Raw genomic sequence first — 24,222 nt, 5'->3', positions numbered from 1 at the left:
CTGGATTAACTGGAGGAGAACATGCAAACTCTACCCAAAAAGACTGCGGATTGCGGCTGCGGACTTGAACTGGGGACCTTCTAGGTGTGAGGTGGCAACGCTAACCACCTCACCACTGTGCTGCCTGTCAATAGACAGTACATAAAATGTGAAAATAGAAGAGTCAAGCTTTTCAACACTGAGTCTATCTGTTCATAATAGTTGACTTTACAAAACTGCTTCCAACACCTGAACCATCGCCATGACAACGGAGCCACTTCTTTACCCAGAAAAGCCCCAAGCTACGTTCGAACATTTTGAAAACAAGATGTAAATTTGACCTTGTGTTGAGATTTTGTGAGAACTTTCTGTGATGGGGAGACCAGGTATAGCTGTAACTTGGGGAGAGTTGCAACACCAATGCTTCCACTCATCAGAGATAACATATAAACCATATGATCCTTTCTGTATGTACATGGCCGCTTATGTAGCGCTTTTATCCAAAGCACTTCACAATGTTGCTTCTCATTCACTCACACTTATTGCGGTTGATGCCATGCAAGGTGCTCACCTGACTCACCAGGAGCAACTTGGGGTTCAGTGTCTTGCCCAAGGACACTTCAACACATAGACAGGAGGGACTGGGATTCGAACCACTGACTCTGCGGTCTGACTGCCTTACCAACTTAGCTTCAGCTGCTCCACATCCTTCCTGATCCCCCATTATCGTTGTCAAGGCTGAGGATCATCCAGATTCTAAAGAGAAAAAAAAAAATCTTGTGTTGACCTTTTTTAAAATCGCAGAGTAATTTTTGTTCTGTTTTATACTATTACAGATGAAATCATATGACTTAGACTAAATTCCCTTAGCCACACGTCATCCCTTTTTCCCGCAGCTTCCTAAGCCAGTGGCTGGCAGCGGTGGGCTGTCAGCCACACACCTTTCTAAAACAGGGTTCCAACCATCCCCCTACCATACAACTCAGGACATTTTGTTTATTTCAATAGTTTGACAAAAATCACAGTGGAGACTGAGAGACATGTCCCTGACCTCTATAGGGTCCCAAAGAAGGACAGAATCAGTTGCAAAGTCTGCACTTGTGCTGCCAGTCACTGCAGAAGCTTAGAGACCAGGGGTTCAGTATCCAACATGGTGAAAATGTAATGAAGCCCTGTAAAGTGACTGAATCCTCTGGTGTGTGTTCCTGGTATTTAACAAAAGCAAAACGTCTCTCCCACTGCTTCATATCATTTTGTGTTGTTATGAGTAGCTTACTGATAGTTGTTTTGCCTGCACGCACTTACTTTCACAGACATACTAATAAATATTATGCTTGAACAAAAGGTGAACTATGACTTGTACAGTATGTACCCAGTGATACCACAGCATCTTAAACAACCCTGGCAGAGTAAAAGTGGTAAAAAAAAAGCATGTTACTGTGTGTAACAGAGCCAGCTCACTCTTATGTAATATTTTCGAGTTCTCTTGTCTTATTTGGTTCGCAATCTGTGAGGGATTACCCCGCTCACTCTCCCCTAATAATCTGCTCATGATGACGTTATACTGCAGCTCCTCCGCTCCAGTTCTCGCGAGGTTATGGACGACAAGCCAGACGCTCTATCTCTCTGGCTCGCTCGCTCGGCTCTCCCTCCTCCCCAGCCCTCCCTTCCCACGCCCCAGTGCGCTGTGGGATAGTGGCACTATAAAGTATATCCTCCCTCGGAGAAAGATAAGAAGCCCGAGACAGGAGGGGGATGAAGATGGCGGACGCCAAGCAGAAGAGGAATGAGCAGTTAAAGCGGTGGCTGGGCTCGGAAACGGACCTGGAGCCTCCTATTCTGAAAAAGAAGAAGACGAAGGTGAAGTTCGATGATGGCGCCGTGTTTCTGGCCGCCTGCTCGAGCGGCGATACCGAGGAGGTGCTCCGAATGCTTGACCGGGGCGCCGACATCAATTACGCCAATGTAGACGGTCTCACCGCCCTCCACCAGGTTTGTGTTCGCCTCACACGAGTGTTAACATCAGTCGTTGGTAGTGCCAGCAGCGTTAGACTCGAATATCGGTTTGCTGTTAGCAACCGCTTGTTCTGGAACACCTGTCAAATGGAAGCCATTCTCATCCCGTTGTTTACCTGCCTAGCACAGCCGTCCATTTCGACGCAGAGTGGAGATGAGCGCAGTGGATTCTCTCCGAGCTTGGAAATAGAGAATTCCCATCCAGTGCTAATTATGCACGTATATTTCCGAGTGCCACTCCACGACAAGAGACTGAGTTCAAGGCTCGGGTTCAGGGCCAGCACACTAGCGTTAGCTTGAGTCTGTATACCCACGGAGTGGGTGCAGTCTAATTGCTGTAGTGGTGAGGTTAAGACCGTAACGTTGGATAGTTTTGTGTTGTCAGTTACACTGAAGCCGAACTATTTAATCACCACTGCTTTTCATGGTTCACAGATGTCGCTAAAACCCGTCCCGTGCCCTAGAACCAAGTCATGCTAGGAGCTGTACAAACATGTTGTCATTGATTGAGGCTCTCTCTGGGCAAAACAAACTCCACGACCATGGCTACAACCTGGCTAGCAGGAAAGTCGTTTTCTTGATAAAACCATGGATAAAACCGCCACTGTGGCTACTCTCTGGAAGCAGAAGCTAGCTAGCGGGGCTTACAACGTCATTCTGTTGAGAATTGTATCACCGTTTCAAGGCCCTAACTAACGTTAGCTGTATGAAACAACGACATAATGTTAACCTCGGTTGTGGCGGTGCTTGGCACATTAGTCGAGACTGGACGCGGCGGCTAACTGACACTATTGCAGTGCAGTGTTGGTCGAGCGAATTGAACTGTATGCTAGCACTAGGTTAGCGGGCTAAGCTAGTTCTCGTTAGCTGTCTGGGATTTGGGTTAGCCGAGGTTAATTCATTCTGTAGCTGGCTTCAGGGGCGACGTCAGCGGACCACTTCTGCTCTCAAAAGTAGACGTTTGCGACTTTTAATGTCTTTGGTTCCAAGCAGAAACCTACGTAAACCAAGAAACCGTGTTACTGGGCAGGAATGTCACCACGGCTAAGCTAACAATATACCCGCTGACACCGTGACTTACGTTAACGTCCAGGGCACTGCAGCTATGTGCAGTCACTTTTTACTCTTTAGGCAAAAAGACACACCGTGTACTTTATACCGAAGAAGTCCAAGCGGTTCGAGTTGTTGCTGGTGGAAACATTTACCTTTTGATTGCACTTATAATGATGCTTTTTCCTATTGTTTTTGTGTAATGTTTTAGTAATTTACCAATGAATGAAAGAATTTTTACATTAAACATTTTATTCCAGCACAGACCTTCAGTAAAGTCACTTGATTACTCATTCTCACATGTCTAGTCTTAGTCTGTTTACCACCTTGTTACATGGTGTTTGTTGTCCAGTTACACCTATTAAAAGTTTTCAAAGTAGATTTTCTGAAATACGCCATTTGCTTTATCTCAAAATGTTTAATTGATTTTGGACTTAGCTGTGTGTATATATTATGTTTTTAACTTTAATATTCTTTTTGATCAGTATGCTAAAATTAAAACTTGAAGTAGCACTGTCCAGTGTGCAAAGTCATTGGGTGGAAACGTTGCCTTTTTTTGGACTTATGTCTAGGGATGAGCTAGCGTGAGGAAAGAATTTGCACTGCTGCTCTCCAGACCTAACCATCTCTGGAGACAAGAAGCTGTTGTGAATGTGTTTGTTGTAGGCCAGCATGTGATCCCTGGGTTTTGGGGTCTTAAGAAGAAGTTGAGAAAGATTACTCCCAAAGTTTGTGCCAATGGCAATCTGGTGTTGGTTTCCTTGGATAAAATGATGAGGTGATCTATAATGCAGGATAATCAGGTGAAACTACCAAACCTACAAAAACAGGTCATTTTGACAGTTTGGCCTTAGTGCCCTAGTCTGTTTAGTGACTAAACTCTGGCTTTATTGTCAAGAGTGTCCTTTTTATTGCATGAGGATTCATTCTTCGCTGTGTGCAGCTACATCACTCCCATCACTGGTGACCAGGGCAGGGTTATAAATATCGCCCCCACAAGCTCTTCTAACTGGGTTTCGGGAGATGATACTAAGTTTGGATATGACTCAGAGTCTAGCTTTGCTTTGTAGTGTAGCTTTAGCATAATCTCACATTTAGGCAAGAGGTTGTGTGTCTGAGTGAGTCACAGATCTTCCATCACTTTAACAATGACCTGCTGATGAAGGACGTCTAAACATTTTCTCTTGTGTTGTCGTCTCTCTCATGTGCTTCATGATGAAAGGCCATTGCAGGTTCTCTTGTGCACATGGATTTGTTGGTTATGCTTGGTGCAAAATTTAGGCTTAACAAATAATAATCTGAGATGATCAGTTTTTGATACATTCAACAACAGAAGAATGAAAAATATGGTTTTGTTCAGCTGTTGGTAGTTTCAAAATCACATTTCCGATGGGGATGTGATTGACTGTGACAGATTGGTTCACCCAAACGTAGACTGCAGGGATTCAGGTGGTTAGCAGAGAGAACGTACAAAGGATTTAGGGGTCCATTAGACAAGTGGAGATTCCAGGTCTCCATCGGCTAAACTTGTCTCAGAGGGTGGCAGTCCAAGTCCTGTCGTCCTAGCCTGTGCATTCCTCACATGGCAGTCGCTGGAAACCATGGCAAAGATTGAGCAGAGCAGACATTCCTCAGCTCTCACCTAAACCCCCTCCCCTCTAGGCATTCTCTCTCTCCCCATACGATGCCCAGGCCCAGCTGACTGTTGCCCACTGAGCTTCACCATGACTAGTGTCAAGATTAGAGTGGAGGTAACCAGGGCTTGTCGCCTCTCACAAGAAATCCACACTGACCCGCACCTGAACTTTTGCTTTAGCATGCACGGCCTTCGCTATACAGCTTAGCAAAACATGCCAGAGTTGGCTATTACAATGGCTCTGCTTTGTTGACATTACACACAGTTATAATGGCCCTGAAGTCTGTGAACATTATCTTGCTCTGTCTCCATGACAATGACTCAGGAAAGGTTGCTAGTCAGTTGTGTTGGTGGATTTGCATGTACAGAGTGGGAGCTGCATAACGGACTGAAGGGAGAGCTTTGGCACTTCTTAGCAGCTCAGAATGAGAATCAGCTTCATGAATCTTATAATGGAACAGTTACAGAGCATGTGGTTGAAGATGGTGAGGTGGCTGTGTTTCTTTTCATCCAGACCAGCATTAGTCACATTAACGCATTACATAATTGCTATGGATCTCAACTACAGGCTCACTGAGCCGCTGGCTTGCAGGTGGAGTTGGAAGAGCAAAAACAAAAAAGAAATGCCTTTGGCAAAACATGTGCATTGACTGTCATTGTATGGCTGATCCTCCTGTTAGTTTCACTTTTTTTTTTTCTAGCTCACACAGCAGTGACTTGCAGTTGCAAGGTTCTAGATTGATCTGCCTGCTTAAAACCCCCCGAGCTGATGAATTTCAATGTCTTTATCATTAAAAGTGGCAGAAAATTAGCTCAGATAACAAAACCATGCTCTTCTGCCCGTAAGTTTAATTACAACGCCTTCTTATATTTGGTACACTAGTGTAAAGCATTGTTTGTTTTTTTAATTTAAGTAAAATCTTTTCTTTTCAGGTTACTTTACGAGGGACTTGATCCTGTACTTTCTATTAATATATAGTTGAATAATAAGTGTCATTTTGAAGCACAGTTTGTTTAAATATTTAGTTAACTGTCTAAGTAATGGTGTATTCCAAAAGGCCCTTCTCTGTTGACATGGCTACATTGACAGGACAGGGATGTCTGGCAAGTTTGACCGTTGCGTGTAGTGCTTTCGTGTGTAGAAAGGCCTTCCTATCAACTGCTTAGCCACCTTGTCTGTCTTGTGTTGAAACTGTTCCAGGGAACTAGGATCTTAGTGGCAGTTTGTTTTTGAGTTATCGGTGGGTGGATGGATGTGATGGATGTAAAATGTATTTAAAATCTTTGTTAAATGTTCTTATTTTAAAATACATTTATACATTTACATTTACATTTAAGTATTTAGTCTGTTACTGCTCATGCTGTCTTGAGCACTTCATTTCTACCCGATTTGGAAGAATTTTGCTTTCACATCACTTTTTTCACAAAAGGTTACACAAGGCTTGCAGGTTCTTTGTCTTCAGTAGCCGCTAGCTGTTCATGCATTTCTAACATATTGCAGAATACATTAAAATGCAATTTAATAATTCATGGACTGCAATCCAGACGGTCTATTTTATTGTTCTTTGTTCAGCAAACAGTTCTGGAGCAGCACTCTTTGAATGGGATTAGCTATTGTCACGTTTTGTTATGGCTAAAATTTACACCTAGTTACAGCTTGCCTAATGAGTTATTATTGCATACTGTTGCCAATAACACATCCTGTTTGATATTTCAAAACCATGTCTACAAGCATAAGCCTATATGTAGTCATGTAATTTTGTTCTTTTCAATGCATACTGGATACTAATCATAATTAATTTCATTCTATACTTGGTGCCTTTATTTCTAATTTGATGAATGATATTTCCTCGTGCAACATCCTAGTTTTTAGGGTGCAGGAGAGGGAATATTATTGCATCATAGAATTATTAACCACATGAACAAAACTGGTCTTGCAGAAGTAAAATGGCCTATCTGTTGAGTTCAAACAAATGGTAAGAGCAATTTTAGGAAGACAAAAAAGAAGGTCAGGTCTTGGTCAGTAAATTAAAAAGTCAAAGGAACAGTGATTAAACAGCATAAAATTATATGATATTATAAGGTATTGTCTCATTGCATTTTCTGCAAATACCACAATGTTTACATATTACAATCAGTCAGCTGGTTTGTTTGCAGTACTGCAAGTTTTTAACCAGTTTATTGAAGTAGGGCTGAAAAACTTAAAGAATGCATTCTTAACACAATTTAATGTGTGAACCATGACGGCATGTTTGCATGTTGCTGTTGGTTAGTATTCTGAGTTGTTTTATTTTTGAATTTTAATATGCACTGGCTAACTGTGGTTGCAGGAAATGGGGGATAGAGAGAGACAGCAATATAAACGGAGTAAGTTTGTAGGGGAAAATATGGAAAACAAGACTGAGTTAACAACAATAACAGAACAGAAAAATTGAATGCATACATTTGTCTAGGCAATGTTAACTACTTGTGTGTGGACAGCCAACATGAAAGGAGTTTATATGGTATTTTGTGCTTGGGTATTATCATTTGTGGCTTGAATGTTACAGAAGAAGAGACTGTTGGGGGGGGGGGGGGGGGGAAATTGCATTGCAATATTGCTTTTTCAATATCATTCAGCCCTATATTGAAATGTACACTGCAGGCACCCATGGGTCGTTCTCTTGGGCTGTGCTTTGACTTAAAGTTGTGGTGCTCGATTTACACTCATATAATAAACATGATGTCCCTTTTATATAAGTATAGGTCATCAATGCAGAATTGAATTCCAGTCTGCAGTGATTCACCCTGGCACTATTGTATCTTCAGGGCCCTTGATGACTGAGTGTTCATTTTAGAACTGGAACCCCTGAACATGTATATTTTACCTGGACATAATTGGCAGTTCTCTCCTTGTCAAGCTGGCTTCTCTCACTGCTTCATTCAGCTTCCTAACCAACCCCATAATCAACAGCAGGAAGTCCATGTGGTGTTTGAGCGCCAATGCTTTGCAGTGTGCCAGGTCATCTACTGATTGTGACACGTCAATGTTAGTTCCTGGTGTACGATACCAAGATGTGATGTATGACTTTAAAATTGAAAGACACTGTGTAACATAAATAGGTTGGAGTGATTGCACTGCAGTGTACTGACAACGAACAATTAAAGTTAATTTGGGAGTTTCACTTTGATTTCATATTCACATCATCAGCTCTGATGTGAAAGAACCATGACTTGGAACAAAAAAAGTGTAGAAAAGAGTTAATTTACATCAATGGAACATGTGATGTCAGGGTAAATGGATGTAATGTAAGTTTGTCTTTAGTACAGCATGGCATTAGCAAGCCCCAGCTTGTGCTCCTCATGTATTACATACATCAGCTTCATAGGGAAACCTGGATTCCCCAGGTAGATTTCTGTCAGAGAATGCTGATTACTCTGCCATGTATATGTGCAACCAAGTTTCTAATCTGCATTTCTTCAACTGCGCATGTGCATAACCAAAGGCTGCAGACAGTAAGTTGCACGCAGCTGAGTAAAAAAATTAAATTAGAGATCGCTGACGAGTTAACAGGGCGATGCCGCCTCACTTTTAAAACAAAGCTCGTCTAAGGTCTGAAGGAAATTTTAATTTACACATAATGTCCAGTAGAAGTCTAAGTCACTTTCCCCTGTGGATTTTTAACATTCAGACTGTTGTGGATCAGCTGCGCGCGTCTTTTTCTTCTCTTCCCCTTCTGCTGTCACTACGCTGTGACACGAAGAGGCACATGCAGAGAGAGAGAGCGAGAGTAAAGTCAGACAGCACCATTTTCTGTCATTATACAGTTAAAATCTGTGTCCCAGGCTTCTAAAATAAGTCAGAGGTGGAGGAGAAATCAGGCTACTCTTGTGCTGCACGTATACACAGATTTACAGTAATCCCTGAAAACCTTAGAAAGCTGATTCCTCTGAGTACCCTGGTTACTTAAGTGCATGTAAACGCAGTCATTGAGTTTGCTGAAAAGTAATTAACAAACCCGTTCAGTCTTTAGGTGAAGTACCCCAGTACAGATTTTGCCAAAATAAAACTCGAATTACTTGGTTGGATCCAGTGCATCGTGACTCTGGCATCTCATCACAGTTATGTCATAAACAGAGGCATCCCCACGAAATCATCTGGAACAGTGAGGGTCTTCTGAAGTATTTCAAATGAGCGTTGCTGCAGGTTAGAACTGGTTCACCTGGGGTTGTTTGTGCTCCCCACCCCCCAAAGTGGGGTTTGTTGTCTTGCTTTAGGACATTTCAACTTATGCAGTGGAGGAGCTGCAGCTTGGCATGCAGACCCTGAAGCTGGTGGATGATCTGTTGTACCTCCTGCTTTTTTATTTTATTTTATTTTTATTTTTTTAAATTGTCTGCTCAAGTTTTTCAATATTAGGCTTTGCATTGCCAAAATGTGGAACTGCTCCAATATGTTGAATTCGTAAAATGAGAAGTTGCTTTCAGACTAGAGATGTGTTATTTTAAACTCTTCCTTTCTGCTGTGTGTGTTTTCATGACGTCTGTATGTGCGACTGTAATGGGTGAAAGTTTGTAGCTGCTTTCCTCTTGAAATCACCGGAAATCTTTTCTTTTTTTAAGAGGGAGGGGGGGGGGGAAGAGATGAATTAGCTAAGCATCCTACCAGGTGTCTTAATAGTGTTAATGCCTTCCCCCCCTTTTCCAAGTCATACATGGTATTGAGCTGCTGTGAAATGTTTAGGTGATGATTCAGCTTGTTGTTTTCCCACCTCATGCCACACAAGAGTCTGTCGTTCACTTAAAGCAGGTCTTCTTGAGCCATTCTGTGTTGTTTGCTTGAGCTGCGTTTGAACTGAAAACACCTGGGACCCAAGACTATAAATTCCTCATTGCTTTATACAGCATCAAGTACAATTAAGCCAGAAAGCACATGTACATTTATTGTCTGTTGCAGTGTGAGGTTACATTCTTGTTAGTTCTCAAAATGGCTGCATCTTCATGTGATGAAATGAAGGATAGAGGGGAATGCAAGGATTGACTCATTACACAAGTTTTGCTTCCACCTGTCCTAGAACTTTATACAACAACCTGGCAAAAACTGAAGGCTGTGAACCAGGATTTCATCATTTTGATTTTTCAACAGGTCTACTAATGAAAAAAAATAATGTTCCAAATAAACATCTAACATCAGCTGATGGGATAAAACACTGCTGTGGTGATTGGCATTGATTCTTGCTAGTGCTGATTTGAGTGGGCATGTTGTTAAATTAACCTGCTGATTGTTGTGTATGGTACCTCGCTGATGTTCTTGTAAGTGCACAGTAGAGATGTGTAGGTTTTTACATTACATTTCTTTCCAGTTCCATTCTAAATAATGTCTAAAAAATGCTTGTATAATCTGAGGCAAATTGTAATTACACTTCTTATCTTGTATTAGTACATGAACTTACTCTATTTACAAATTGTAGTAGTGTAACAATACTTTGGTTTTTCTGATAAGAGGTAAAAAAATCATAGAAATGTAATGAGTGATGGTGAAATCAAGTCAGTAGGGTGTCCTCAGACTAAATTATATCTTTATGTTTTATAGAGCATAAAAGTCAGGTCAGTGACTCCAATCAAGATATGTTAATAGCCTAGTAAATGTATAATTAATGACCCAAAACCCTTCAAGCTGCTTTATGGGAAACTACGAACTGATTTCAACGTAGTACTAATTTATTATGATCCAACCGTTCACCCTAAGTCAAAAAACTGCAGGAGTTTTATTCAGTGATGAATTGATGACCAAAGTATTTCATCCATGTGCCTATGGTTTATCTACTTTTGGCATCAGAAGACTTCAATGTACATTTTAAACAGCTAGTATACATTTTTTAACTTTGAAGTAGCAAACCATTAAAAAAGACCTTGCTTAACACTTGCATCCATGCACCTTTTTATGTAGGATTTATTTAATTTTTTTTATTTCGTTTTCTTTAGAAAGACAGTAAAAATGCATACCTCTGTGGTGTGTGTGTGTTTTCTGGCCTTAAACTTGGGCTATGTCTTTCCTTAATTAGGTGGTGTACAGTAGGAGGGATCAGGGTGTTGGAGATTTTAGACCAGAGAGGAACAGGAAGTGGCTGTTTATTTTTCTCATTTCCTCTTTGAGGCTCCACTAGTGAGCCTGTTCCACTCCCACTGCTTTTATCACTGACACTAGCTTAACATAGACATTTACAAACATAAGCACACAGATATTTGCACATGCCATATCTAATATTTCATCTAAAACCATGCAAAGAAATTGTATCAAATTCATATATAGGCACCGATGTAGTTATTCTGAATAACAATTCTTGCTGTAGTTTGGTCCAAAACAAGAATCACCAATATCCATAAATGCAGTTTATGAGGTTACATGTAGATTTGATACCTTGGAAGTATGTAGGTGTATTTTTGGTGAACAATACTCTTAGTAGTGGACTGGTGATACAGAATGCACTGTGTTCCTCTGGTGATCAGTAGTTTTCTTAGAAGTAGCCGGCTATACATTGGTAAACTGCCTGCAGGGCAGACCCTGGCATTCACATTATCCATTTAACCTTGTGGTTTTGGAGTTTGTTGGTGTGAGTGGTGAAACTGTGCCAGAATGCTGGGAAAAGTTGGGGGGGTGTAACTGTGGTCCATGCTCAGTGCCTCTTTAGTAGACTGTCTGTCAGTAACTGCTGACTGAGCTTTCTACTGTCCTCTGTGTAATAGTCCCCACATAAGGGTTTTATTATATTGAAATATCAGCAGCAGTTGCATTCTGCCATCTCTCAATGGCTATCTGACCTCTCAGTCTCTCCTCTTCTGGTGCCCCTTTTAACCTTTGGACCCACATGGAAACACACTTTGCTCTCAAGTGAGGCTATTGTTTTGGCTGCTGTGCAAAAACCCAAGTGAAACGTACAGTACAATCTTGCTGGCATTTTCTCCCCCCTTTCCTCTGTCTTCTTTTTCCACGGGAATCCCAGGGCCATATATGGTTGTCCTCAGTAGCAGCAGCAGCAGACTGTGTGCACTGAAGGCAAAGTGTGTGTGTGTGTGTGTGTGTTGGAGGGGTGGGGGGTCTGTTTGTGTATGTGTAGTCTGGTTACAACTCTCTATGGGGCTTATGTAGTGGAGGGGGGACCCAGCTGGCTGCCCTGCAGTGCTCTAACCCCCCCTGTACCCTCTGGCCTCCTGAACCCTGCCAGTAGTACAGGAGTTGTAAGCTCTTTGGCAAAGGTATAAACGTGTGCGCACAGACACCCCCTTACCTTAATGCCCCTCTTTTACATGTTCTGGTCATGCAATTTTCGAATTGATAATTCAATTTTCACCCCACTGTGTGTCTGGGCTGATCTGTCTAATACATACGCATACACATGCAGATGCAGAAACATAATGCACTCATACTTACATGCAGGCAGTAAGAAGGAATTCCTTTTGTGGAAGTGGCTGTGTGCCTCTGAGCCAATGACGTAGCCTGTGAGGAGTGGCCAGAGTGCTGATGCCTGGAGCCCCAAGGCTAGGAGTATTACTTATCTGGGAATTTCTGCACTGGTATGCTATTCCAGGGCCTTGCTGTATGCTGGGTAGGTGAGGAGAGAAGGGTTGTACTACTATAGGGGGAGGGAGAGAAGTAAAGCAAGAGGTCAGTTTGAAGCTACAGTAGAAGCTGACTGTTCTTTCCATACTGTTGCTTTATGAAGAAAATTGTGTCCCTATGAAAGAAAAATATCAAACAAGTCTTGTCTAGTTAAGCTGCATTTTGCATGTGCTGAGCACCAATTCCAAAGGCCCAAAGACTTTTTTTTTTTTTTCTTTCTCCATTTTGTACATGCAGTCTCTGAGAAACCTTATACTGTAATGCCTAGATAAAATTCAGGCTTTTCTCACTAATACTAGATTTTATCAGCCATCAGCCATCATCCATCTCACCAGAGAACTGCAGCAGTTTTTCCCAACTATGCAGGCAGGATAAACTGAAGAGGTATTACACAAAAAGCATAAATGACTGTGAGGTATAGTAATAAAGAGCCACCAGTTTGTATGTACATTTTAATGTTTTCTTAGCGGGGTCATGAGTGTTTCACTTTTTTCTTACACACTGGGTTTATTAAAGTCCACTGAGCCTCTTGAGATTGTGAGTGACTCAATCCTTCTGTGTTTTGAACAGCTGTTGCAGAGCTCAACAGCTCCCCTTCCAATTATTGTGATGATCTGTTGGTTTACATTAGTGTGTATAGCATATTCTCTAGGGAGTTTTCCCTGGGGCTGTTTTTTCAGTAGAAAGTCCAGTTGTCCTTATAAAATTGGTTGACAGTGTGGTCTTGGGGCTAACCAGAGGAACATTTTTGTGAAAAGATATGTTGCTGTCAAGTTCAGTATGACATTATTCAATCCTTAGAACACGACAAACAGAATTCCGTTCATTGCCTTTGGCAAATAAAGGCTGATATGTACAAGCCTACATAGAGAGTAAAATACCTTTTTTTTTTTTTTTTTTTGAATAAATGTCACTATCTAAATGTCTTATGTATGTTTATGATATGATGTGTGCTGTATGATTTTATTATGAACCCTTTACTTCACATACCCGCAGTCTGGAGAAAAGAATTAACTCAGCACTGAAAATATGCTGTCATGGCAGATAATCTGTCACTGTTATTTTCTACACATTATCGCATTAGTTATTGACTTACACTGCAATAACTATTCACATTGAAAACACTTTGTTACACACTTGATGAGCTTTTCAATGCATGTAATTTGAAGGGTACAACAGTTGATTTACATACCACAGACTGAGCTAATATTTTTGTGATTAACTGTCATAATTAGTTTCTCTTTAACTTTCCTTTAGTGACACCAGATGATGGTTTTCATGACATCACTTATCACAATGACACACTGTTGTGAGTCACTGAATGTTGAATGGCTGCTAGCAACATGGACCTAGCTGGCTGCCTGTATCACTAGTTCCCAGGTCCCAGTTGTAATAAGTACAGAAGCTGCAGCAGCTTTTTGTAAGGTGCTTGACTTGGCTGTCTGAGGGTGCTACTAAAGGAAGTCGAGGAGGGGAGGGGTCTCCAAGTGGCTCCTTGATGTAAAGTGCAGCTAAATTAAGCATGCAGCTCTGTGCATAATAGCCCACTACATAATAAACCTACACTTTATATAAACACAGTAGCTCTATCCGATTACTATGGCAGCAGGAACAGTGTGGCTTTTTACATTTTTAGTTTGGGTTTCTCAGACTGAAGTGTGAAACATTGCAAGATTTACAAATTTTGTAAAAATGTCCTGTAGTTATGATTTGAATAAGTTGAATTTTTTTTAAGATGGAATGAAACTCGTGCTCTGATGTACTGGAAGTTTGTTTACATTGAAAGCAAAGAGACAGAAGAATGAAATTCGAGTCTTTGAACAAAATTTTGTTTTTTAAACAGGTGACATGTAGTTTCACCTGCAGTGATGTAAAATCCTTCAACGTAAAAACTGCTAATTTGATGCTAGTATCATACGCGCAGCAAAAAAATAACTGCACTGTGTACTCTTAACATATGAGTTAATAATTAATATTATATCATCAGAATATCATTGCACTGGTTATTCCTTGATGTTGAGGTATGTGTGCTTTTACAATATTATGATAAAACAAACTTGAAAGTTGTAGTGTGGCTTATTTTTATTTAATGTTGTATTTTTGGAGAATTTCTCTAAATGCTGTTGTCAGTCATATATGCAAGCTGTTTAAACCTGGAGATGGTCCTCAACATTTGTTTTTTGAAGTTATGTCACTGTGGTGGGTTTTTTTAGGCTGCCTTAAGGGGCTATCCCTGCCACCTCGATTGGAGTTTTTCTCCATTTATTATTTATTCTGATTATCTATTACAAAGGCCTGAACCCATGTTCTGTTTCTGGGTGGTGACTTATTGTTTATATTTCTGTATGTCTTGTCTCATTCAAAAAGTGACTAGGGGAACCACACAAATCCCTTTGTAACTGTGACTCTGTGTGTGCAAATGGCAAAATGAGAATTGGGCTATTCTGGGATTAAATGTGTGCATTTGATGGACACACTATTGTCTGATATAATCCTGCCCTTTAGCTTGGGAAGATAAAATCTGATTCACATGGCAGGACACTACAGTGAATATGTCTGTTTAACCGTCGGTTTTTAAATTCTGTAAATATGCTTAGCTGTGAATATAGAGGAAGGAGATTGAATATTTATTGTATAATCTTTGATTGTATTTAAATATATCTTTTTATATGAAAATTCATTCAGTGCTAACTTTTTATTGATTCAGCTATTTATTTATTTACTCACATGATATGACCATTTTAAGTGAGAGTTTCTGAAACTGATGCAAGATCAGTTGATGGTTGCACCAGACAAGAATTGGCAAGATTCTGTTTTGAGAGCTTTTTGAACTACAGAGACACTCAGTCCACTCTCATTATTTGGAGGTGTTGGTGATACCTGTTTCTTAGCATAGACAATTTCTGGTTTTATACGAAAGTGCACACAACAGCAAACCATTTGTCCTCATTAATTTCAATTATTAAAATGTTAGTTAATTGACAGTGGCAGCAGATCTCAGTGGCTTTCTGACATTTTAAGCAGCAAACAAGTACAAGAGCGAATGGAAATACTCCTGTTGACTTTGTGTGTGTGTGTGTGTGTGAGGCAGAGGAAGGAGAGTGATGCTTCATTGTGTCCTCCACTTTATCTCTGGATGACTAAGGTGGCTTCTGTCCTACTCTTTCATGAAGTGCCACTTAATGTCAGTTCTTTTTACAAATACATATCCACCATCCAGTGAGGTATGTGTGGTGTTTATTGATTGTACCCTTATCTCAGTTCATGAACAGAAAAGATGCAATTTGTGTTTTAGACATGTTTTGTGGATTTGCAAAAAAAATCTATTAAGAGCAGTTCTGTGTTATTGTGTGTTGTGTGAAGTGGTCTGTCACAACCTACAGGAGCAAGTTGGTCCCAGCCAAAGCATTTCTGAAGTCCCTTTTGCTTTGTGCATTTGTACAGTATTAGCATTAATTCACCTGGATTTATTTGTCTCCTGTTGAGCGCTGCAAGTCTTCTGTATGCAAACCCCCCTGTGTTTTCTCCCCATTCAAGAGTAATAGTAGAAACTAATCTTTTCCTGCATCTTTTTTACCTACTTGTACCAGATGGGATTCTTAAGTTATAATGACCACAGCTCAGTTTCAGCTTCAATTAGTTTCCAATCAGAGCTTAGTGATTTGTATTGCTTTTCATGCTCTACTTCAGTCCACATACCACGCAGCCTAATGGATAACCACACAATGTACATTTAACTCTTATCGATCGATCAATCAAGTGGAGCATCCTTTGTCCATTTATTAGGTTAGTACTTGATTTAGTTTTTTTTACCGCTTCCCAGAAGCCTCAGTTTCTGTAGGGCTGTAAGGACTCATCCTGTTGCCTGTCTGGCAAATTGACAGGATCCATCTAGTGAGGTCTAATGTTTGTTCTGGCAATACATGTATGGTTTCAGTGGAAAAAAAGAATCAGCCAAATTTTTTATTTATTTTTTTTCCTTTCAACTGTATGGTGCCATCTCTTCCCTTCCCCTCCCTCCCCCATCCCCAACCCCTTGGCACAATAACCAAACAGCTTGAAATGGCTGCATGTTGGCGAGAGAGTGAGTCACTACATGTTTGAGTGTTTAATTGCGAAGACGGCACAGGTCCCATATGACAATTGAGGACTCATTTTTATGTGTGAGATGGGATTAGGACTACAGTGTTTCCAAATATAACTTCAGTTGATAGTCAAAATGCCCTCCTCTGCACTGCCTGCTGTCACATATCAGACATTTTGTCAGTGTAGATTTATGTAAAATACTGAAGCAAATGTCCGTTTCCCCCTCTATTACATGTCTGTATTTTTTTGGTCTGATGGTTCAGGAGCTTGCTTTCTCCATCAGCTCTAACTTCATTAGTTTGTTACAGGCTTTAAGATACTGCCATGCAAATAAAGGACTATGGCACTTTATCCTGTCTCTGTTCTTCTTTCTCCTTGTCACCACTACACAGTGCGTACTCTTGATGCAGGATGTAACTGTGGTACCTGTCAGACACAGGCTATCACAGCCATTAGGGGATTACTGTAGCTGAGTCCCTTTAGCTGCTGGGAGGAGCCTGTGGAGGTAGGCTTGTGACGCACTGAAAACGGAGGTCAAAGCCAGCGTTGTGTTCTTAAGGGGCTTGTTTCCATTCTTAGAGAATGAGGAGATTTTGAAGACGTGTGGGGGAGAATTAAGCTAAAGATATGTTGAACAATTTCTTCTGAGAGGCAGTCAGACTAAATGTCAGTCCACCTTTCAGCACTTGTGAAAGTTGGACTGGTCTGGATTGAGGTCTGCTATGATGGATATGTAAAAATAAGGACAATAATCAAGTACCCATCCTCCTATCATAAGGAAAATACAAAGAGCTCCTCATTACCAATAAATGCATTGGCCCGACGTCTTCCATTTATTCTTGGATGTCCCAATGCTTATTTTTAAAGCTATGAACCACAGATCTGCCTTTGATAGGATTACAAATTGTGTACATGGGGACCACAAGTTACAATGCGTTGGGACAAAGTAGCCACAATATTTGCACATGATGATGGCATCCGACAAACAAATCCATGAGGCAGACATTTCACTAGCAATGAGTGATGCATGCTCCACCTAGATTAGTGACATCTTGTTCTGCTTTCTGCACTTCAACAAAGTCAGTTGAACAGAGTCTGTTTAAAAAGTCTATCTGCACCTGTAGAGACTCCTGAGCCTAAGCACCCACACACAACCAGCCCACATCATACACAAACAAACACACACTCTGTCAGATAAGCTCAGCAAGGCATTTGCAGCCGCTCTTCATCTCTGGCCATGTACGGCATCATAAACGGCCCAAATTTGGACAAGGATTCCAGCCAGATAGTAGTGTGCCCTGAACGTGAGGCTGCTGTGTGTTCATGTGAATCTGTTTCCCTTGTCAACGCTCCTGTTGTCATAGCAACCCCACAAGAGCAATTGAGATAGTCTTGGCTGAGTGTTTAGCAATGGAGGTGAGAGGTCAGGGCCAGAGCTTGGTTTTAATATTGCAAAGTGGTAATTGTTTTGGATTTCAGAGTTTCTTTAAAGGTCATTTACTACAACAATTCAATGTGTCCAATGAATTGTTACCTTTGTAGCAATTAGGTTAAGCTTTGGGACCCTTTTTTTTCACTTTAGTGTGTGAGCACTGCAGGCTCTTCACTACTGCTTTTCCCCAGCCTTGTTGTTTAAATCATGAACAGAATTTTGCCTCCTTGACAACTTGTTCTTTTTCAAACTGTTGGCCAAGTGAAGCTGCTGTTGGTCTGCCAGAATCTCAATGCTTTGAGACTTCTTTAAAATATATGATGCACTTTTTTTTTTTCTTCCCTGCAAAACAGCTTTGGGTTAGCGGTTAGCAGTATTACCCAACAGTAAGAAGGCTTTAATTACTTGTGTTAACTGACTATTAGATTTTGTCAGTGTTTTTGTTCAGCCAGAATCTGCTACATCTCTGACTGAGTGTGAGCAATCAGTTGCATTAAAAGCTCACACCGTGACAGTATGAGTAAAGTTTATTCGAGATGGCTGTGTCCTTGGTGTTGAAAGAGGGAAATATGATTTATGATTCTGAAATGAAAAGGGAAGAAGATTGGGGAGGGGGTATAATATGAAGCAGGAGATGGCTAAAACATGTAGACAATATCATGTTTGTTCTCCAGCAACATTTCATTGTTCTTCAGCGATCATTATACAACAGTTTTGGCCATAACATGTAAAAAATAGTACTAATATAATTTTTGACATTTACTATTATTCATGATATATCTTAACAAACAGCAGTTTGGAAAGTCCTACTGTGGAAAAATTTCTGATATGGCAGAATCCCTGCTTGTTTAGAATATAATAATAATCACCATCACCATCACCATCACCATCACCATCACCATCAGGTGGCAGGAACCTGCTCACAGCAACAAATGATCTTTCTACATTTTGGCCAGATAAAGAATACATTCAGCTGCCACCAAATTCGGGTTCAAATCTGACACAGTGCCTGTCTATCGGCCTACACCTAGGCCACTAGAATGTGCCAAATAATAAAGTACAAATCAAAAATTCCCAATTGCAGCTGCTGCTTATATTTGAGTTGGTTTTAAGTGTATCAGCAGTCATATGGTTTGGGTTTCTGTACTGTACATTAGATTGGGCCGTGGGTTTGAATCCTGCCCTGCCTAGCTTAGCCATCAAAAACTACCTTGGCGCCGGTCCTGAACTCGTGCCAAATGAACGTGCAGAACCCGTTCCACTGAGGGGAGTCCTGTAGGGACAAGCCGAAAACCTTTGATCTATGTACCTTGGCGGGTAATTCCTGGTGAGCGAGTTGGCTTACGCTGGGTAAACAATACATTATCTGGAGAACCTGCGCTGAAAAAGTCTGCTTTTAGATCTGGCACAGTTCTTGATTGAAATTGAATAAATGAAAAGGATAAAATATAGATGCAAAATTTCTTTTTAAATAAAGCATTTTTACTTTTCAGTGCACATGTAAATTTAATCAAGGATTTCTCTGCTGCCTAGTGTGAAGGAAGAATGTACAAACTATGTGTGTGATTCTTTCAGATGTTTGATTTATCACTCTATGTGGCTGTTGTACACTGCTGACTTTCTTACTAAATGCATTCTTTTTTTTTCAGTTATTTCTCCAAAGTTTTGCAGAGTAGCAGCATGTAGTCCTGGCACTTTAATGCTCATACTAGTGGTACGATTCTGTGTGATATTTCTAGCCCCCCCTACTATGTCACGACATTTTGAGAACTCCTAATAAAATCCCTGACAGTTCTGGATGGACATGGCCATCTCACTGACATAAGCTCACATGCATGTTTGCTTGTACGTGGATGCACAAACACCAAAAGAAACACACAGACAGGGCAGGTCACGTTCTTTCCTATTTATAGTATGCCTCTCTCTTTTTCTCAGGCATGCATAGATGACAATGTAGACATGGTGACTTTCCTGGTGGAGCATGGAGCCTGCATCAACCAGCCTGACAATGAGGGCTGGATCCCCCTCCATGCCGCAGCCTCCTGTGGATATCTAGATATAGCCGAGTAAGTATTCGAAAGACCCTTTTCTTAAACTGTTATTCAGTTTCTGAGAAGCAGTAGTATCTGCTTCATCAGATTTGATGTCGGCCGTATGTACATCCTGTTATTTTATCAACAGGAGCCTATTCTAAGAAATGTTTTGCAATTGCAGCACTCCTCCATTAAACCTTTAAGTTTATGTAAAAATATCAGTATGGTCTGAAATGTGGTATTATGGAGATCTGGGTGTCACCACAGACTTAAATGTGACAGTAATGGACACAGTGACATCATAGTTTACGTGGTCAGGCGTCTCCCCATTTTATATCACAGCTAGCAGGGTTGATGCTCACTCAGTTTGCTAGTGCTCTTGAGCTGTGTCATACAGGGAAGTGTTTCTGTACTTAGCATATAGCTTCCTCGATACACATAATAAACACAATAAAACAACACAAAAACACAATGAATAGCAACAACACTCGAAAGTTAAAATACAAGTCTTCAGAATGATTATACAGGTGAATCAGCACATGGTAAACTATAAAAATGAATACTGTGACCTTCATAGAGTGAGGATTTATAAGAGTGAATTAGTATAAGCTATAGTATAAGAGATGTCAATAGAGTTAAGTAGTTTTATTCTTTCTGACTTGTTGCCGAAATTTGATAGACAAAATTATATTTTATGTAAAGCAAGAAGAGAGAGGAAAAAACATATCGGCCTTCCTACTCTATCGAGATCAGCATCGGCCATTGACCAGCCCATGATGGTCAACCACTAGTCTGCAGTTCCAAAAACTTAAAACAGAGTGATACCTCTTCTCGTTTCAACTTCTTCTAGATTAAATGTTCATAAGAAATCAATTAAACCAAAATAAGGGTCCCCCCCTCCCCTGAAATTCTGTAGGCAACACTGTTTCTTTTACCTTTTTTGCTGTTTAGAAATCCACACTGTGGTAACTCCTGAATTCTTCAGCTTGCTACATCATTCTGCCCAGCTGCCAAATGGCATGTGTTTGCTGCAGGAATGCCCCTGGTTATGTTCTGCTAGCATGCCAGAATCAGCATGTCAAAAGCCTTCATTTTCAGTACCACACACTTCTCAGACACTCGTTAGTGATGAAATCAAATAAGAGTCTAGGGTCTTTTAGGGTCCACTATATCTAGAATCCAACTCTAGAGTTGCGCTCTAGTATTGTCATTTACCTCAAGTCATTTTCAGGTGATATTTACTTTTCGTAAGGCACAGAAAAACACACAGATGTTATAGAGGACATAAACAGGCTAAAGTGGGCTGAAGGAGCTCAGTTTATTGTTGTTGCATATTGGGAGTGTGCTCTGACCTGCTTTACTTCTGTGTTACATTACAGGAACCAGGCTACAGATTTATTTCCATTATTGTTTCCCAAAAAGTAACCAGTCTAACAGGTCATAGAAACATAAACATGTTTGTTCTATGTAATTGGTAAATATATATTGATATATAATTGAAATTTGATAGACACAAGTGGACTAATTGAATTGCCTACACAGTTTCTAGGAGTGCTTTTAATTTCTCAGATGGCATCTGATGTACTGTACTTTCAATGCAGCATCAGTATTAGGCTAGGATTACAGGAAACAAATAGGCTTTTTTGGGGGGGGGGCATCTAATGAGCTATCCTCCTATGGATTACAAATGGAGATGTCAAGTCATAGACTTGATAAACTCCGGCCTCATGTGAGTGGTGAGCTCTTACTAGTCCCATTTTAATCATCCTCAACAACAGCAAAACGAGCTGCACAGCAGGACTATACGTCTGAATCTCTCACTGCAGCTAATGGTTGGTTAAGGCTCAAAGATCATTGAGCTGTAAGGCTGCCCCAAAATGGGCAAAAATAAAATATACAATCAAGTTATAAATCTTTGTACTGTAACTGCAGTTGCTGTTTAGTGGCAAGTCAAAACCCTTGAGTGTGTTTCAAGTGGTGTGTTAGCTTAATGAGAAGTCAGATTTTAGGTGGTTAAAAAGTCTTGAATCACTACTGGGGGAGAAAAAGATGTAACCATTTAAATCCACCAGTGCATTTTCTTACACTTGAATAACCATGACACTAAAAGAAAAGTTTACTATAATCTGTACAGGGGTTAGGGACACAATATTCCTCGTGAAGAATTTAGATTTGGGGAACCAGCTTTTTTTTTGTTTGTTTTTTTAACACTTGTGCATGACGGAAGGCTTCAGACTGTGAAAGTATCAGAGTAATGTTACTGGGTGAAAGAACAGATCATTATATAGAGTGATGTCTCCTTTAACTCTCTCGCTGTGCTGACGCTCGGCAAGAAAATGTCAGGAAGCGTCTTCTGTCACTGCAGTTAAATTCTGAGTCATGCTTCTAAAATAAGTCTGAAATCAGGTTTCCTTTTTGATGTATGTACTGTATACATGTCCTTAAAATAACCTGCTGACTTAAGCGCAGATATAACACACTGTCAGGGTTTTATCAGATGATTTTTAAAGTAGCTTAGCTATTAGTAGAGGATTTTAGAAGCATAAAAGTGTTCAACCGGGTTAGTATATTGAACTTTGTTGGCTAATTGTGGATACACCCATCAGTGTTGTGGACAAGGATCAGCATGGCTACTCTCAACATTCTGCAGGTACACAGCCTAAAGTGCACAAGTATTTATTAGTCAATATTTTTATAGAAGCCATATCATGGATTTATATTTAAAGCAACAACAGTGGTGTTAATGTTCTGGTAGATCAGCGTATATGGGCACGTTGGTAAAAAGGTAACAAGAAATTGCAGTACAGAGTTGTTTAAGACACACATAAGGTCGTTGAAACAGTTGTCACAGTGCTGACAAGTTTTCTAAATGCATATCTTATTCACAGTTCAATAATAACTAAAATTAAGACTAATAGTTTAGTGTGAAATTCTTAAGAATTGTACACACCGGGTTTTTCATGTTTTTATTTTGTTGTGAAATGGTGTGAAAGGCCCTCCACCGTTTGAAATGTTACGTGACTTGTGTACCTGAAAGGACAAAAATAACAAAATGTAGTATGTATGTAGTGCAGTGTCAGAAAATATTGGCATTGAACCAAAAGCAACAGTACACAGCTCCTATGCTTCAAAAGTTTCCTCATCAGTTGAAGGAAGTGACAGAAATGTTTAGCTCCTTTTTTTTTTTCCCCTAACAACAGTTAGATTTTGACCTAAAACTGTAAAGTCTAATAATCAAATGGGATTTTTGGAATTGTAATGACTTTTGCCCTTGGTAATACTTAAGCATTCAATCCAGAACGGTGTTATGCATGTATTTTTATTGTTCCTGTTCTTCTTTCAGATATCTCATTAACCAAGGAGCCAGTGTAGGAGTCGTGAACAGTGAAGGTGAAACGCCGCTGGACATTGCCGAAGAGGAGGCAATGGAGGAGCTTCTGCAGAATGAGATCAACAGACAAGGTACAGTACTACAAATATCACGAACTCTGCCTTCCAGTCCACACTGCACTACGGGGTCCTTACCACTCTTCCCTCATCACTCAGGAATGTCTTTATAAAAATGGACTGCAGTGTGTGTGCAGTGAATGTAGCAATTGATAATGTTGCCAATATAGTCCACGCCAGCAGATTATGTAATGTGAACGAAAGACGAGGCAGATGCTGGTTAGGCTGATAGCAATATTTGGGAAAGCAGCAACTGACTATTTTATACTTTGAAGATTTAATCCAGCTCAGTTGTGTATCTAGAAAGAATCCTTATGTGATAAGCATGTTAGCGGTAGCATAGCTGCTAGGGGCCCTATTTGTAATTCATGCTTGTATGATTATAATGATAAATGGGATCCGAATCCTCATTAAAAATCAGTCACCTGCTGTTTTTCACTTGGTTGCTCAAAGAAACATTACATAATATAGAAAACGATCCAGCTGTGTTGCAAGCTGCCATGTGATGATTCAAAACCGAAAAGTCAAGTTTTTCTATTTTTGGCCATGGCATTCTTGCGATGGTAAAAGGCCCTCCCCCCTGTGGTGAGAGGCCATGCATAGACGCGTTTACTGGCCCCGGTCCAGGGGGTGCTCCTCAGCTCATGTTGTCTAGGTTGGCAGGCTTGTGGCTGTGACACATTTCTTTCTTAGGACTTCTGTACATGCACATGTTTGCATGCAATAATGAATGCTACATTTGTAACTACAGGTTTTCACAGTTTACAGTAGTATGTTAAATACACATCTCTTACATGTAGCCAATCCTGTAGGCTTTGCTGTAAAGTCATGGAACATACTTATTTGAACATGGTCACAGGGCAGCGGTATCAGAAGATGCTGATTCTGCATTAGCTCACTGGCTTTAAAGTGCTTTTTGGATTTTTAAACTGTGTAGTTTCCC

At 40.4% G+C, this 24,222-nt stretch overlaps 1 protein-coding gene across 10 annotated transcripts in view; it reads left to right on the top strand.

The window, feature by feature from the left end:
* The first annotated feature begins 1,639 nt into the window (after positions 1-1,639).
* Positions 1,640-24,222, top strand: part of ppp1r12a (protein phosphatase 1, regulatory subunit 12A) — a 47,327-nt gene continuing 24,744 nt past the window's right edge. For 4 of the 10 annotated variants that reach the window (XM_067490866.1, XM_067490861.1, XM_067490864.1 and 1 more), the window contains exons 1-3: positions 1,640-1,971; positions 19,735-19,865; positions 23,176-23,294. In XM_067490866.1, the coding sequence (XP_067346967.1) occupies positions 1,735-1,971; positions 19,735-19,865; positions 23,176-23,294 (487 nt within the window). In that variant the 5' untranslated portion in view covers positions 1,640-1,734. The remainder of the gene's footprint in view (positions 1,972-19,734; positions 19,866-23,175; positions 23,295-24,222) is intronic. The other 6 variants (XM_067490860.1, XM_067490859.1, XM_067490862.1 and 3 more) reach the window with 2 other exon arrangements.

Source organism: Channa argus, chromosome 21 (assembly GCF_033026475.1).
Source record: "Channa argus isolate prfri chromosome 21, Channa argus male v1.0, whole genome shotgun sequence".
NCBI lineage: Eukaryota > Metazoa > Chordata > Actinopteri > Anabantiformes > Channidae > Channa > Channa argus.
Note: the sequence above shows the minus strand (reverse complement) of the source record. Positions and strands in the feature narration are given on the sequence as shown.